The 17,857-nt window shown below is 42.2% G+C and overlaps 1 protein-coding gene across 3 annotated transcripts in view; it reads right to left on the reverse strand.

Moving 5' to 3' along the window:
• The window catches only part of raskol (Ras GTPase-activating protein raskol), a 188,093-nt gene that overhangs the window by 95,285 nt on the left and 74,951 nt on the right, over positions 1-17,857 (reverse strand). Inside the window, exons 1-4 of one of the 3 annotated variants that reach the window (XM_037435913.2) lie at positions 16,755-16,910; positions 13,755-13,867; positions 11,001-11,228; positions 8,887-9,200 (exon numbers count right to left, since the gene is read on the reverse strand). In XM_037435913.2, the coding sequence (XP_037291810.2) occupies positions 8,887-9,200; positions 11,001-11,228; positions 13,755-13,867; positions 16,755-16,788 (689 nt within the window). In that variant the 5' untranslated portion in view covers positions 16,789-16,910. Of the gene's footprint in view, positions 1-8,886; positions 9,201-11,000; positions 11,229-13,754; positions 13,868-15,942; positions 16,082-16,754; positions 16,911-17,857 lie in introns of those variants that run through there. The other 2 variants (XM_037435914.2, XM_037435912.2) reach the window with 2 other exon arrangements.

The following is a 17,857-nucleotide window of genomic DNA, read 5'->3' on the forward strand; positions in this document are numbered from 1 at the left end:
ACCAGTGTAAAACTTCACCAGGCTAACAGTTGCGTTAACATCTATTACGTGGTTAACAGCATGATTTTAACTGTGCAAAAAAAGCATTCTTGACCACCACAGGTATAGAGAGCATTTCTGTTTCTTGGAATTACAAATGTCAGACGTCTGCTCCCAACCAGTCATGACCAATATTTCTGCCACCATGTGATGCTGTTTGACATTAATGCTGACCTTGTAGGCACTAAAATTTAGAAAATGGTTGGTTGCTGTTACCTATAGGATTTCCAATCATGCAGCTCTCGCTTGATCATGCCACCTCCCCCCCTTCTTTTCTTAAAATAAAACCAACTGCTACAATAACTGCTTTTTATGCTCCTTCAAAATACACAATACTCTACTTTCCAAAAATGCACACATTACTACACGTTGCATGTGGACTTGAACCACTGGCATATTAGTGTTACATTAGCAGATGAAGCAACGTGATTTGCACAAGAACTCAACATTGATTCTAGGTATTCATTCTTTAAAGGGCCAGTAAACAGTCGCGAGGTCCAAAAATTTTTAAAAAGAGATATATGTGCAGTTTTTCTTTGCGAACATGCTGCCGCAAGAATTTTGCGAATACGGGCTATATTAAGGAAGTTACAGGGGCTAGAACATCGGTCTAAGCTGGTTTCAAATTTTCACGCAGCCTCACCCCTATTCTCCCTTCCAGGAAGGGGAAGGCATAGCCCATCGTCGTGACTCCGCCAACTTCAGCAACGTGACACCACGTCAGCGATTGACGTCATCGGCAAACTCGATCAGTCGCAACCCACTTCCGCTTGCTGCGAAGCATGGTTGTTTGTTTACCGTTCGCCGCACCAGCCGCGGGTCAACCGCGTGTCAGGTGCGAAGTGCTGACTATAAACGATCAGGTCCCCGACATACGCCGCTGGATGGCCGATTCGCTTCAGCCATGCAGCGCGCAGGGCCCCATCGTGAGGCACCCGTTGCCGATGCTTCTCTGCTGCCCAGTCGCTCGATTTGCAGCCGACGACATAGAAACGCTTTTTACCCATTTTGCTCATGTCAAGGGTGAGGTACGTTCATTCGTACGTGCACACAGGCGCTGTAGTTGAGCGAGTAGTGTACACGTGCACGCGACAACTGAGAGGCTGGTTTTTTCACTGCAGTGTCAAGAAACAAAGGGAAGTTTCATAGCTGTGGGTGGGAGCAGGAACTGACGTTGACTTCACTACTGTTTTTTCACGCATGATTTAGACCAATCGGGGAGCTGCGTGCTATGTCACGTCGCTGATTGCGAAGTTGACGTTACTGCACGTGCAAGAGGGTCGGTAAAGCGTAGGAAAGTTGCAAGGGAATTGTTTTTCGAAATAGAGGCTCTGCGCGGCACGCAGCGCTGTAATGTTCAGAAAACGTGATCGCTGTGGTCTAATCTACGAATTGGGGGTGTAAAAAAAAGTCCGCCGGTTTACTGGCCTCTTAAGTGCTGCATTAATAAGTATATCAAAGCTTCGGGTAGCTTTCGATTAGAACTATATCAAAACACTCAAAAATAACATGAGCACTGACTGTTAGCATGAAAATACATGTTGGATGCACTTGCAAAACTAACACTGAAACCACCTGCAAACGGACTGCTTGACATACCGTATTTACTCGCATAATTCTCACACTTTTTTCGGCAGAAAACCGATGCAAAGTTGGGGGGTGCGAGAATTACGCGGGAAAAACTTTTCACAAAAACGTACAGAGCGAAAAAAGAAGCGAAGTGGCCGCAAATCAGGATTCTCACACCAGCAACTAACAGCAAGCTTTGAGAAGTACTAATCAAAACTTACCTAAACAATAAAAGCACAGGTTCAACACAAGGCAATATTTATTTAAGACAAAAAGTGTAAGCAAATAGAATACCATACGCAAAGCTTGTGGGCGTTGCGGGCGTAGCAGTAGCGCTTGTCACTCAAAAGAAGCCCTCAAAAGGTAAGCGTGGATGTCAGTATTGGGCTGATGGCTATTCAACAGAATCATCCGCAGTTTCCTTCTGAAGAAATAAAGATTACCATCAATCCCAGTCTTAGGCACACGGCAGGCCCAACGCGTCTTGGTGGCTTTCAGCTGCCGTCATCAGTAGCGAACACAAAACTCATCGACTCCGAAGGGCCTACCGGCGGCCCCGTTGCCGTTGTTTAGTGCATGATCAATCACTGTTGACTTGAAAGCAGCTGTGTAGCTTCAGTATCGCCGTGTAGCTTCAGTGAGCTGCAAGAAGATGCCAAGCAGCCCGGCAACGATGACCAGGCGGAGGACGGCAATCCTGGTGAGCTTTGGAGTGAGGTGACCGATCGGTTGGCCATGGATTCGGTCTCATTTAACGATTATGTGCTGTGCGATGAAGGGACCACAACATCAGCAGAGCTGACGATAGAAGACATCCTTCAAGCCATTCATGAAGAAGGCAGCGATGATGATGTGGACGATGCCGCGGACAATGAAGGTACGACCTTGTCGCAACCTGAAGACTGTGACGAAGCCGTGACGGCCGCAGATATGATGGATGTCATGCTGAAAGCACTCATTTTTCTAGTGAAAAAGGTCAAAGCGACCGAATTGCTCCACAGGAATGTGGATGAGTTGGAGGCCTTTGCGCTGCAGTTTGTGCTGCACGGGCAAAAAAAAAAAAAAAAAAAAAAGCTTTTAAGTAAACGTGCACTTTTTGGTGTTCACTTGTACATTTGCTTTTTCTCGTGAAAAACGAGTTCAAGGACCCACTGTTGTAAAAGGTGAGTCGTTTTATTCAGTGGAAAATAAGTATTGATCGTTAAATTTTACTCACTATAACGACCTTTCAATACAACGAACCAATTGCAACGGCCCCCTGAAGTTCGTTATATTGAGCTTTCGGTGTACACACGAGAAGATGAATGTGCCTTATCGAGCAGTGGTACACCGTAGAAAATTAGTTTCGTTGTTAGGGCTCATGCCTGCTTGACACGGGGACGGGAAGAACTGGAGAGAGCACGAAGAGATGCGAAACAGAGGCCTTTTTCGCATCTCATCGTGATTCGAAGTAAAATAAAAACAGACACACATTCCCCTTGTGTGTTTTATTATTTGTCGTAACTTTGAATTCACCTATTCAAGCAACAGATTACACAAATTACACGTCACCTTAAATAATTTTCGATGTGTGACGTGCTGCTGCGAGCGACATCACAGCACCGATGCCTACATAAAAAAAAAACGACATCAGACCACTGACAATACAGAAGGGCAATATAAAAGGCAAGAAGCATTCAGTTTAAAATTTGACCTCCTTCCATGTCGTGTAGAACTGCATATCTTAGCAGATGTCATAGAGAGTGCCCAATGTAGAAAGAACTGTGTTAGTCAGCTCAAAATGGTCACTAAGAACTTCACATCATACAGCTAAACCTGCCTATAACGAACCCGAGTTTGATTGTTCGACCTGTTTGCAAACAATTTTTCAGAGAATTTGTCAGTTTCGTGATAAGCATGTTTAACTGTACTAAAAATAATCGAATCTTTTGAATCAGGACTCAAACATATATAAGCTCAACAAATTTGATCTAGATCAATCAAGAGTAGAAAAATATTTCCAAGAGCAGTGTTCTTATCAATTATGAGATATTGGGCCATTTAGACAGCCTGTGATTACAGGGTACTAGGTAAAAGTACTTGAATTTGAGGTAACTTACTTTTTTATCATCATAGCTTCTGGATGAGTTTTATAAGCATGCAGGTGCCATATTCAATCGAATATTTAGCGTCAAACAATGTTAGTTTATTCGGTAGAACTGCCTCATCTGCAGTATTTCGTGCAATTGAATGTACTCTGGACACCCCACCCTATATGACATTTTTTTTATGGTTGGTCAATTAGCACTATTTTTTTTCTATTTTGAATAATTATAACCATTACAGCTGAGCCTTAAGCTTTCTTTGGTTGCAGCCACCAGTGCAGGGACTGCTCTACACTTTCACAGGACGATAGTCATGCGAGTACACCTCAAGCTTCTCGGAACGGACAGCTCAGGAAAGTGTTATGTATAGTGCTTACAAATTTAAGAACACCTCTTTTAGTGTATCCAAAAATTTCGGTCATGCTGTTCGTGAAAAACGACGGCTCCTTTGGAATTATGCGAGGAAAAAGAGAGATAGCAAAGGATTGCCAGTGCACCTTAACTATGACACGCTTGTAATCAACGGAAAGACGTTCATGTGGGACAGTGAAATGAACCGACCCATCCCGCTTCATGTACGTGCACGATCTCAAGAACTGGGAGAATTGAGACTTCAAACGTGTGCAGGCGCATACCCCTGCTACTTCTGAACTGTCGAAATATTAATAAAGTTGACGTGTTTGTGTCCATTGTGGCGACTACTCAAGCAAAAATTATCATGGGTACAGAATCTTGACTGGACAATGTGATACTTGATACTGAGATCTTCTCACATGGTTTCACTACTTACAGGAAAGATAGAAATCACCATGGCGGGGGAATATTTATTTTTGTTGTGAACGAGCGGACTAGTGAGGAAATTTCTTTCCATAATAAGGCTGAAGTAGTTTGGTGCCGCGTTTGCTTACTAAAGGGCAATACTGTTGTGTTTGGTTGTTTCTATCATACACCAGAAGGTAGTGATACTTCTATGACACTGCTTTCTGAGATGGTGCAGTTAATTCCAGACATAGTACTCCTGAGTGGGGATTTCAACTTACTAGATTTTGACTGGATAACCAGTGGTACACACAGAAGGTCGTCAGTGTATACTTTGTTCGATGAATTCTTAAGTTTTTGATTTTTGTCAATATGTGAATGTTCCCACGAGACATAATGTCATTCTGGATTTAATCTTATGTAATGACCCAAATATTGTTTCCACTTCGTTGGTGATTCCTGGTAAAAGTGACCATAAGGCCATTGTGGCAGATTTAAACATAAAGCACGATCAAGTAGCACAGAGAATACCACAAACATTTTCCTATATGAACATGGTGACTAAGATTGTTTCTGTAGAATTACAGCTGTATTACCCGACATTCTTGCTACTGACACAAAGTTATTGCTCTTTAGCGCTGTGGTCTTCTTTTTGTAATAAGCTACTGAACACAGTTGAAGCTCATGTACCAAACAGAATACTAATGAAGAGAACAAAACAAAAACCTTAGCTTAATGGCAACATCTGCAGGTTAATCAAAAAACATGGAGTTCATACAGAAAATATCGCAAAAGGAGTACCACATCTAATGAACAAGAGCTGAGGAATGCAAACCTGATGCTAATATTAGCAATAAAAACAAGAAAGAATTTTTTTCCCCCAGCTAAGTAATAGGTTAAACTGGAACCCTAAGGAGTTCTAGAAGTACTTGAAACAAAGTGGAAAAGACAATATGAGCATTCCTGCTCTGACAATGCAGGGTAATACTTTATGCACCAATGAAGAAAAAGCTGAAGCTTCTAACAAATACAGTAAAAGCTCGTTAACTCAGATCTCACGGGACCGGAAAAAATGTCTGAGTCAACCGAATTCCGGATAATCGAAAAAACCATCAAAACAAAAGGAAAATCTACTTGGCACAGACAAACTTTATCTCATGAAAAACTGAGTGAACCTAGTCTGCCTCATCATCAAAATTAGTGCTATAATGATCTTCTTCGACCCCATGTGGTGGTGGTGTGCACGCTCGCTGTCACGAGAACTGATACAGAACTCCGCAAGGACAGCAAGAGCTTCGGCGGCTTCCTGCACGGTGCGATGTCGCGTCGGCTCATCTTGAATGTCATCCTTGTAACAGTGATTCTGATCCTCTTCAAGTACTTCCGATAATATGCCATCATCAGTTAGCAAACCAGCAATGACCACACCATCATCAACGTGCACAAACACAGCCTGAGAACGTAATGACGGTTTCTATGTCAGAGCACGAACTCACCCAACAGCCAACTCTTTTGATGTACCTGAGCTGCACACGCAATGCGTGAAGTCACTACGCAAAGAAATCAGCAGCGTAGGCATCGCGGGCAACTGGGATAGCGGCGGCTGCGCAAACTATCCCGTGCGGCGCCATGTACGGCACATTTCGCAGACACTGGATGAACTGGCGGCCTAAGCACTTCCGCCCAGTGATGACTAGCGCCACCAGGCCTCTTTCCCCCTAATTCCCTATCATCATGACCATATTCTGCTGCTGTTCATTCGGTTTCGGTTTCTCCAAAACTTTGGCCGTCACCGGCGACGGAGCCGGGACTTTATGCTTTCAGTAACCGGAATCGGAAACCGAAAGCATGAAGGCCCGATAGCCCTCTCTGGAATCGTCCGAGTTAACCAGTGCGCGTCTAAATCCCTTCGAATTAGTGAGCATTTGACACCACAGAAATATACACAGTTCTGCCGGGACCGTGCCACATGTCCGAGTTAACAGAATTTTCAAGTTAACGGGATTCGGATAAACGAGCTTTTACTGTATTTCCAGTCGGTTCTTACTCAAAGCATGCCTGGCGATGTTCAGGCACTTCCGGTCACGTAGCCTTCCATGAAAAACGTAGAGATTGACATTACTGGTGTTGATTGCTCGTTACGGCCGATAGATACAATGAAAGCAGTTGGACCAGATGGCTTATCACGATTTCTTCTTAAAACCTGCACAGCATCATTGCACAATACTTATGCATAATATATGAAACTACACTGAATACTGGAGTAGTTCCACATGACTGGAAAGTTGCAAATGTCATCTCGGTTCATACATTGGGTGCTAAAAAGCTTTATAAATAAGCACATTTATAAAAAGCTTTATAAGCACATTTGAGCACTCCATCTTCGCATGGTTTCAAAAATGGACGTTCATGCATAACTCAACAAGTCGATATTCAGCATTACATTGCGCAATCCTTAGACAGTAGTGCTCAAGTAGATGCAGTATTGCTTGATTTCCGTAAAACCTTCGATACCGTCCCACACAACCTGTTAGAATTTTCAATGCTCTCTGCAAACATACACCTTAAAGTTGGATAAAAAGACTACTTAAACGGTCGACAGCAGAGCGTAGTGCATAACGGCTCAAAATCATCCACAGAAACCGTTACGTCCGGTGTACCACAAGGAAATGTATTAAGACTTTTGCTTTTCCTGATTTATATTAATACCATAGTTGATAATATTACCTCTCCCAATAAGTTATTCGCAGTAGAGTGTTAGAGAGATTAAATTGCACAAGGATGCTGAAATTCTGCAACATGATTTGTGCTGAGTATCAGCGTGGTGTCAGAAATGAAAAACGAGTCTAAACCACTGTAAATGTTGCTCTGTATCATTCACCAACTGTATATATAAACTAGACACAACATAAAAAATCAATCAATTAGAAAATTAGCAATGAATCTTATTAAAGTATTTGGGCATTCATTTTTTCGACAATTTCAAGTGGAATAAACATATTGATATAACCGGGACAAATGCAGGCAGGATGCTATACTTAATACGCAGAAATTTTTCAGCAAGCTTCACAGAACGTGAAACAAACCCTTTATCTCATGTATGTGAGACTTATTTCAGACTATGCTTGTGTAATATGGGATCCCCATCAGCAATACTTGATTGACACACTAGAAAAATTTCAAAACCAAGCAGCGAGATTTGTTAGCAACAACTATAGTTCTTTTGCAAGCATCACAGAAATGAAACAAACATTGAAAATGGGAGCCACTGGTGGTAAGGAGGCAGAAACAGCAGCTTAAATTTCTTCACTGTATTTATTAGAAATGAAAATGCCATTAACCCTCTTGTTTATCTGTTTGCACCAACGTATGTCTCAAATCGATGAGACCATTCACAAAAAATATTATAATGCCTCTAAAAAACCCACTTTATGGTAGTTCTTTTTTCGTAAAAACAATACAAGAATGAAACCGTCTACCGGATGATATCGTTCATAAAACTGATAATGAATCCTCTTTTTCTTCGCTGTAAGAACGCCCAAAATATCACTGCCAATAAAAATGGTTTGTTGTCTCGAAGCGTTTGGTTGTTTAAAATGTTATGACCGTGATGTTTATAATTTGTATAGTTAATTATTATTCAAGCATTTTCTCTAAAATATCTTGAGTATTGTTGTATTTATTGTATCTATTGCAAACTATGTTGTGAAATTACTCAAGTGTACCTCCCTTACATAATGCCTTATGGCAATGCAATTGAAATGTAAATAAATAAATAAAATCAAGAGGCAAAATTTTTCAGGAACCCGTATCACTCACAAATGCTTCAAAGTCAGCTTGAACTTGTTCCACTGAAGAGTACTTTTTGTAGCTGAAGTCCTAACACTGCCAGTTGCTAATACATTTATAAGAATAGAATCCATTCTCCGGTTATTTATATCAACCTCTTGGCACAAATTTACCAAAAATTTGCTAGTCTTCGAGATTCGAATCCTGGAAACAATGAGTGAAGAATATGAAGCAATCAGAGGCCTTTCTGTGTGTTAAGTTTTGAATGCACCCTAATGGCACACCACTTTCTAATGATGTAACAAGATAGGCACCCGACCCTCAGTGTTTCATTCATTTTGTCAGAATCCTCTTTTACTGTTGTCTTCTGTAGAAAAAGAAACTTCCTGATGACATGGAGTTGAGAAGGTGAAAATTCTGTTTAGCCTAAAATATGGTTGGAACAATCTCTCGTGAAGGACATAAAATTATTGAACATGCACGAAAATCTGCATATGGTCACATCAAAGTACATTAAAAAATACATTATCATTATTACACACAATATAAAGGTTTTATCAGAACATCACGGTACCCTTGATTATAAAGGAGGACCGAATTAGCTCCCATCAATTACCTTTTGCCTTCAATATCATGGAGCACTCACCTGAACTCGAAGTGCTCCCCCCAAAAACAGAGCTGGGACTTGAGCTTGGCAGAGGTGCGAGCATATAGTGTTCCATCTAAACGCAGCTCACAGAAGTACCGTTTCTTTGGCGCCAAGCCCTTGGCCTCTAGTACCCAAAGTCGGAGAGAATTCTCAGTTCGGCGAATGGCATCCCTTTGTGGTTGAGCAGCCTGTCGCAGCCGCGCCAACCAGTGCAGGCACTGCTGCCGAGAGCGGCAGGCATATACACAAGCAGGGCCATCACGAGGTGCCAGCTCAAACCAATGCTCGCCTGCACCCCGCGGGGCAGGGCCCTACAAAGGTGACACACAAACAGGCTTAATTAACACAATAAATGGCCAATATAGCAGTCGCAGGAAGTTGCACTGATTACGGGGATACAACAGTAAGTTTTTAGGAAAAAATGCAAATGTAATAAGAATATATGCACTTTCACATGCTCCATACGAGTTTCTCATAGAACAAGTAGCTCTGAAAGTGCACAGGTACTGAGAAACAAAAAATCGTCACATAAAATATGTGTAATTGGAATGCCAAGTTCACACATTTCTTTTTAGTGTGAATGCCACAAAGCTGTGTCAGAGACTCTGGGACTATCGATCACTGCATCACAGTTCATATTGAGTGCAGTGGTAAATGAAATCTAACAGTCTTGTTTCCCATTTCATCAACTGTAATAGCCCTCATATTATAAAAACTAGATGAAAGTATCAAATCTGTAGCCATGAAGTAAAACTATTTAGGACAGGAAATTCTCTCATAGTAGGGCGATTGCTTTCTGGTGGGGGGCTGGTTAAAAACCATTTAGGTTCAACCAAGGGATATAACAGAATATGCCCAAGCAGAACTCAAAGAATCAGAGGAAAGTGTTCCCATCCCTGTGCTTTCACTGATTGTAAGTACGCTAAAATATAGCACATAAAAAAAGAGAGGGAGGGATGGAGCAGCAAACAATGTACACAAAAAAAAATTACAGAAAAAAGTTATTAGCCTTTTCAGGGTCCATGACATAAATGCACCGATGGAGCATCTTTAAATTTAAAAAAGAAAAATGTAACAATATTTCAAATTTTTGTCGTAAAAGTAGGAGGCTTTGAAAAATCTCCACTATAGTTTCAACGGGTTGTGTAGAAAAATTGTAAATGCAACAAAATATAAGTCCTTATAAACGACAGATCATTATATCAAGCATCGTTATAAATGGGTTCGACTGCATAGCAAATTAACAATTTTCTCACTTTTTGCCAAGCCCTTGCCATTGAGATTACACAGAGCATGCATGCATGAGTTCAGAAAACACATTCAATAGGCAAATGTCGTTCACTGTGAATCTCATTCACTATGCTGATGTAGCACCAACAAAAATGGCATCCACATGCAGTCACATTCGCTATAAATGACATTACATGTCCTGTGTAACAGGGGTGTTTATCCGAATTCCAATTTACATTTCAGTTACGTTCTAGTCTCTTCTGATCCCATTCACTGCTTTGTCTCTGCGGTGAAAACGCAACATTTTTGTTTTCATGGCTCAACTTACAAAGGCATTTCTGTACAAGGAAATACTAATGAAACACTCAACATAGGCAACATGGCAGCACAAACGGACAGTATGTTTTTGTTTTCACAATCATTGCACCAGAGCAGAAACCTTTGGAGCAGAAATGAAGAAATCATTATTAAAATGATATTGTTACAGCAGGTAGTAAAGTCTGCCCTTTGTGGCAATTTGTAACAAATGCAGCAGCAGTTTCACTACTGCAATTAGCAATAAATTGTTTTAAATATGCTATCATTACAGCAGTTTCACTATTACAAACCTATTTGCACTAATACGTGAAATTGAATATATAAGACAATGAGAGACTTCAACAAGCTAAGAGAGACAATTTGACTATCACCATAATAAAATTAACTATGGGCACATAAACAACCATGGTCTTACTGTTCAAAACAGTTCAGAACTCAATTTACTAGACCTATTTACAAGGCATTTTACTACACCTATTTACTAAAACTCAATTTACTAGGCTTGAGTGCAGGTGAACAAAGAGTGAAAACAGGCCTCCACTATTTCCTACAAACAAACCTACCCAGGCCTGTCCCTGAGCGGGGTGGTTTCGGAGGCTTGGATGCAGAGGACCCAGCCTGGCACCCTCGAGGCCCCAGGGGCCCCCAGGTGACTGCAGCAGTGACTCGTGTGAGCGCGAACCACGAAGCCGCGGTGGTGGCGCCTCGGCTCGTCGCGCCCGCTCCAGCTTGCTCACACTCTTTGTGCGCTTCAAGGGATTCTGCTTCAAGGATCGCTTTGAGAAGAAGCTCTGTAAGGCAATTTGTATATATATAAAAAAAATATGCCCAAGAAAGAGGACACTCTGCATCCCCGTGGCACATCCCCGCACCGCGCGTCAGCCCATCTGCTAGTCTGTCTGTCCGTTCATCCATGTGTCCATCTAGTGAACATTCCAAGTACCGTTATCTCTCATCTCGCATCCCCTGCGGCAGCTACCTGCTCTAGAGCGGGTATGTGCCACTGATGGCTACGTATGACAAACGGAGGAAGGACAGACCCACACCCTAAGGAGCTCCACCCCTAAGACCACCTTGTTATCGTTGTGTTTCCATAACTGTCAAGTTCGCTGCTTAGCTTTGCGAACGACAGCCAGAATTTCGCGAAAACAGTAGAGCTGGTAGACAAAGTTATTAAAGAAATACGCACAAAATACCTATTATGCCGGTCATAGACTCAAACACGGGTACACTTCCCGTCTCACTGGCAAAAGAATCTCTCTTATGATCTCCACTTTATCACCCCAGAAATCAAACCAAACGGCACGACTCTCAAAAGGAGAAAAGGAAAAAGAGTGCGCTAGCATGTACACATCAGCATTGTTTTTTATGTGTCAGTACCTCCCCGTTAACAGTTCTAATTTTGTTCACACCGGTGGGCATTAAACGATCGAACAATAACCGGTGACCTAAAAGCCGAGTAACAACCTAGACAACAATTTGTAAGCAACAGACAGATGCCATCATCGCCATGAAATTGAGACTGCAAGAATGCGGTAGTTACTGCGACAGCATGAACAAACCGCGAGTGACGAACAAGCTTAAAAATTAAAGTCCAGGAAAAAAAATCATTCTATCCCCAAAGCGTGCCAGCACTTGCTTGCCCTGCTCGAACGAGTTGAAATATGCAGAAGTTTTTCCAACAGAAAGAGTACCCAAAACATACAGAGACTATTTGGGATCCGTTTGTCCCATCACATATCATATTTGACCCTTAACGGTTCAAAACCTTTCAGGGCGTCTTACAGACTCATTTCCTACCCCCTTCATACCAAATTCAGCGCACCAGAATGAAAAAAAAAAACCTGGCCTCAACTGCAGCTGCACGCATACCTTCCACACACATGCTGTGATTCGCGCATGCCAGTTGGTTGCCAGACCATGGACAATGTCGCCCACTAGGCAATATGGCGGTGACCACGCTAACAAGGTCTATACAGAGTCCCAAAACAACAACACCTTTCAATTTTTTTTGTATGCTTCACTGCACAACACCATTGCATAGCAGCAGAGCTGTCTGATGTTCTCTTTTTTTTTCATGGAATGGCTTTAAAGCTTTTATTTTTTTTGTTTTCTACGACATATGCACGTGAGCATGCTTTTTTCAAGCTCGCATACTTGAAGAGCAAACAGCTGAAAACAGGTTGGATGTGGCCGCAGACATAACTTATTGACAAGCTGTTAATATCTAGCTGGTGTGGCACTTCAGTTTGACCATGCTTTGCCAGGGAGAAACAAAAGACACCTATTACTTATGACAATAATGCATGCTGTGTTAAATTTTTTACTTCATTGCAATGGGTTCCTTTATCACTTCCACCTTCATAGAATAGAGAGGATTGCTCGAAATTCAGGACAGGTTAAATCGTTTGACTTGGCATACATGTCAATAGTTGCTCAATGTTTCCATCGACTACACCATTCCTTACGCAAACCTTCTGCTTTAATTGTTGAAGGTTTGCACACAGCAGCACTGCAACCATCAGAAACACAACTTTTCACCACGAAGCATACCCACGCCTTTTATGATAGACTTCATTGAATGATGCCCAAATTGTAGATGACCAACGTGACATTCATTTTTTTTTTTTTTGCTAAATTGAGTGCCACGAAAAAATTCTGAGGTTAGCCACAAGATTACAGCACAGTGTGGTGCTATTTCAAAATATTTTATAGTTTTGGTGAACCTTGACACAAAAATAAGGTATTGCATTAAATTGGTGCAATAAGCACAACTGTTGCCCCCTAATATGCCTTTGTGGTCTTTTCTTAGCCCTCCTAAGGCAAGACCAGGCAGAAAATGTAGGTTCAGAGAGGGCACCGAGAAGATAAATAGTCATTCATACGAACATACCCAACACCACTGCCTGCACATCACCTACAGTGACATAGCGACAATGCATTGTATGGCTCCATAACAAGAGCAAACAGAACAACGGCACAATAGAATGTGTTATGGTATGACAGCAGATCCCTTGCATATAGAAAAGATTACCTGATGCAGACGCTGACTGTAATTTAGTCATATACAAGAATAACAATAACATGAAACAAGAGGCATATAAATGAGGCTGAGAAGGAAACCAATATGTCTATTTCTAGCTCTGCACTAAAATACCATATATATGTGTGTGGGTGTGCAAGAAAGACTTTTTCAGAATTACAGTGGAAAGTGAAAATGGCTATCTAGGTACAACTTATAATTTGGGGAGACAAAATTGTGCATTCTGGCTGTATATGCATTGCTTATACACACAACAGTTGGGACGGCTTCTCACCACAATTCGCGACGGCGTGGCTGTAGCATCTGGCACCCGTGCCCCCAGAACGGGGGTGCTAGTGGCACTGCCCCCCTGCCGAACCTCGTCACTGCTACGCTCCTGGGCTGCCTCTGCAGAGACATCCACATGAGTACTTATCAGTAGGAGCAACAATAAAAAGAACATACTATAAAGGTGAAGTTGCTTACCAAATCTTTAATAACGGCTAAATTTTTTTAACAACCTAAACAGCTAAGTGTGGAGGCAGAAATTGAGCTGTAACATACACTTTATAATTGATGCTTACACAGTAAATCTCTCAAATCTGGTCAATGTACTCATCTTAAAAAAAAGGGGGGGGGGGGGGGGGGAGTGAGGTGGTTTATGTTTTAGTACCACTTCTATCTATTTTTTGAAACTGCTGTAAGCAGTTGAAAGATGGCAACAACACATACACACACACAAAAAGCTCACATGCTTCCAGGAAGGAAATATGTAAAGAAAATATATGAAAAGGTGTGTGCTTATCAGTGCAAAAAAAAAAAAAAAAAAGCAACACCTTAAGCAAAGGAAATTATACACCTGCACTTCCTTCCTGGAAGCACAACATGCCTGTAAACCAAAGCAGCACCTCCTTATACAGCAGCATCTAGTCTAAAAACATATTTTTGGGTGTCTGTCAATGTACATGTTATAATGCCGACATTAGCTTTAGAAATATGCAAACTTCCTTTGCAAACTTAGAACTACAACTTCACATGCAAGCTTGAACTTTAGAACTACAAGTTCTAAAAACTTGTAATATATTGAAAATCACAAATGAACTGTTACACCTCCTCTTGAAGGTATCACAGTTCAAGACCAATCTCCAAAGTAAATGTCCACACCACCCCCTTTACACTGCAAAACATTTTCATAAAAATATATTCTCATGACTGTGATCGATTGAGCATACATAGTATGAAAGCACAAAAACATTGAACCCACAAAAAGAGTTGCCATTTTTTCTTCTTTTAAGATCACGTTAAACATTTTACAACTGCTGACACTACAAATTCATACTACTTAGCCCTTTTCACAAGTCCATAGCAGACAATAAAACATCATGCTTTAGTATTTACAGGTACAGCAGTAGGCATAGCTCTTCCCTTTTTGAACTTCACCTCGCCCCCAAGAACATTCTTTAGTTTGTATGCAATATACAAACCCCCAAAAAAAGCCACACACACAGCAACATAGGGAATAGACCCTCCGCTCAAAATAAGGCTAGCAGACACACTTGAATTCATCCTTCATAATATTTATTTTAAAGCTGCTACATATGCATGCGTACTGTGGAGATGGGATTTTCACCAAATAAGCAAAGTAGTATGACATGACCATTTACAGTGCTAAAGCTGCAAACAAGATAGAGAAAAAATGTGCATCCTATATTGCAACATAAAACCAGCATCCTAAAATTCTCAAGGAAAATATTGTGTTCAATGATGCCATTATACATGCTCTGAATGGCTATCTAAGCAAGTTTAATGGCATGAGAAGTGTAATACCAGGTTAAAAACTAAGCACACATGCCATTCATAAATGGTACAGAACTTGTTCTCTTTTAATCCTGTAGTAAGGTTTAGCTTATCACCACTTTGGAATATGCTCAAAATTTGGGTGCACCCAGTGGTCAAAGACAACAACTTCTTTATCTCAGTCATTTTAAAACTTCCGTACACCCACATGACGGTAATTAAAGAATTGCATTGCAGACTTGGCATACGAACTCATATTGAGACACACAATGCAGCTGACTTTAGTTTTGAAGGAGTCAATGATTCCTGTAAACTTGAGCATTCACACTGTTTCAAAACTTGCAAGCTGTAGAGCAACACAGCAGAAATAAAAACTATCCATTATTACAACCACCCCTGCAATCGTTATAACAGCATGACATCACATTTACCACAACAGTGCGCGCACTTGGGTCTCGACTCCTCCCAACGCGATACGGTTGCATTCAATAAACAACGTGACGCGTTTAATGTACCACAAAACTTGTCTGCTGAAGTGGAATAAACGGCAATGCGAAAACGATATTTTAAAAGCAAAAGCAAAGTAGGAAAAGAGCATTCAACGCTTATGTAGAAACAACAAATGCACTACTGCATATTACAGAAAAAGGCAGAGCTAAACCAACCAAAGTTGATAATACACTCACGCATTCATCAACAGCGAACAGAAACTACGGCGATGATTTGTACCCGTCTAGCCCGGTGGTTTGCAGACGACACGACAGTTGCAAGGCCCTGCTCAGTGAAATCGGGCGCAAAGACCTTGCCTCGTCCATAGAAGTAACTTTACGCCACAGCGACAAGCTCAAATGCCTGCGTGATGAAGACCACTTGGCACGATGCGAGGGTGGCCGAGACGAAACCATACAGTGGCCGCGAGAGAGGTCTGCGGATGCTCTTCGGTTCTAACTGAACAGTCACACGACAGTTTTTACGCGACGATCGCACGTAAAATGTACAATCGCTGGAAGCTTCTTACACCCCATTAAGGCCTCCTAAGGAAGTGTTGGCAATACGTTGGCTACGAAGGCGGGATGTCAGCAGCAGTGTAGGCGGTGGCGTCTATATTCGGTTTGAGGAAAGAAGCGAGAGAAAACGGCCCAGCGCGAGCGGCCGAGCGCGTCGGTCGAGGGAGGTCACGAGCGAGCAAGCGCGCTTCGTTGGCTTTGTCGCGCAATCTCATCGTGCCGCGATCGTGGCGAAGGGGAAACAAACGCAATCGGAAAATGACAATCGCTACAGTTGCTGATAATCCACGCAACGCGGCGTCATAACAGTCGGTAGCTTTCACTCATTCGCTAATTCAGCCCACGCAGCGATGTCACAACCTAAGCGGCGAGTACCGCTTTTGTTCACGTGCGAACCGTGTAAACGGCCAGACGCAACGCGTTGGCAGACGACGAGCGGATGTGAGTGGCGGCTACGCCTCTAATAAACCGCCTCGGGGTTACGCTTTCACCTTGTTCTGGAGAGGCAAGGCAGTCGAGCGCCATCAACGGAGTGGTTATTCGGGGATCCCGTTTACACTCCCAGTGCCCTAGAGCAAAAACCAGCTGCCGACGACACGGTCCGGTCGACCTCCATCTACTTTCCAACACTAGACGCCGCCATATTTGATGAGAGGAGGGAATGGGAAGAGGTTGCCTGCCCTACTTTTTGTTTTGCAACTTTTTGTCCCCTTCTCTTCGTTTTTTGTTTCCTGCAAGCAAAGTTTCATGACAGGCACGAACGTGGCAGCCCGCTGCAACTTCCACTGATTTCTTTGCGCGGCATACGGGCAATCAGAAGACGAAAACCCAAACATGAAAATTATAAATGCTAACGTGGGAAGCGGGAAATTAATGTGTAGATGGTCCCGGCAGTATGTGATGACGCTTCCACACGTTCGAATCAGTTAGTACTAATAAGAGTGTGCGGGAGATGCGGATTACACGAGGCAGAAAAAAAAAAAAACTTTACACGAGATCATTCCACTTGCGAGTCTCAAACGGGGTGGCACTAGTAATGTGCATGGAGTGTAGGGCTCTCTCAATGTGCGCCTTCTGCGTAAAACAATGTCAAGTCCTCTTGAACTTGAGAAAGACATGGGAAAGACCACTGAACAAATGACGACAGCCAAGACCTAGCCAATGACTTGTTTAGTGAAGCACAACCAGCAGTGTCCCTGCTCCTTGAGTGATGACCAAATGTGACCTTGCTTCTTTTTAATAGTACATTTTTCAAACTTATACTTCTTACGAAGTAAGAGTCCTGCCCGCCCCTCTCTCCCGACTCCGTGAGAGAAAACAATTCTGGTATTGCCCCTAGCAGAACACAACATGACTTTGCAACAATGACACGCAGTAGAAGAACCACGTGGACATGCTCCATTCAGCTGAATCGCTTTGAAAATGGGAACACTGGTACAGATAAAATCTAGGAAGCATTAAACATGTGAGGTTTTCTAAGGCATTTAAGGGGTTGTGCCTCCTAACTCTAACTGCTGTAAAGAAAAGCTAGGATTACTATAAAGTGATACGGTGGACACTAAAAGAAACAAAACTTGCCTGAACAGAAAGACTG

Source organism: Rhipicephalus microplus, chromosome X, assembly GCF_043290135.1.
Source record: "Rhipicephalus microplus isolate Deutch F79 chromosome X, USDA_Rmic, whole genome shotgun sequence".
Taxonomy (NCBI): Eukaryota; Metazoa; Arthropoda; class Arachnida; order Ixodida; family Ixodidae; genus Rhipicephalus; species Rhipicephalus microplus.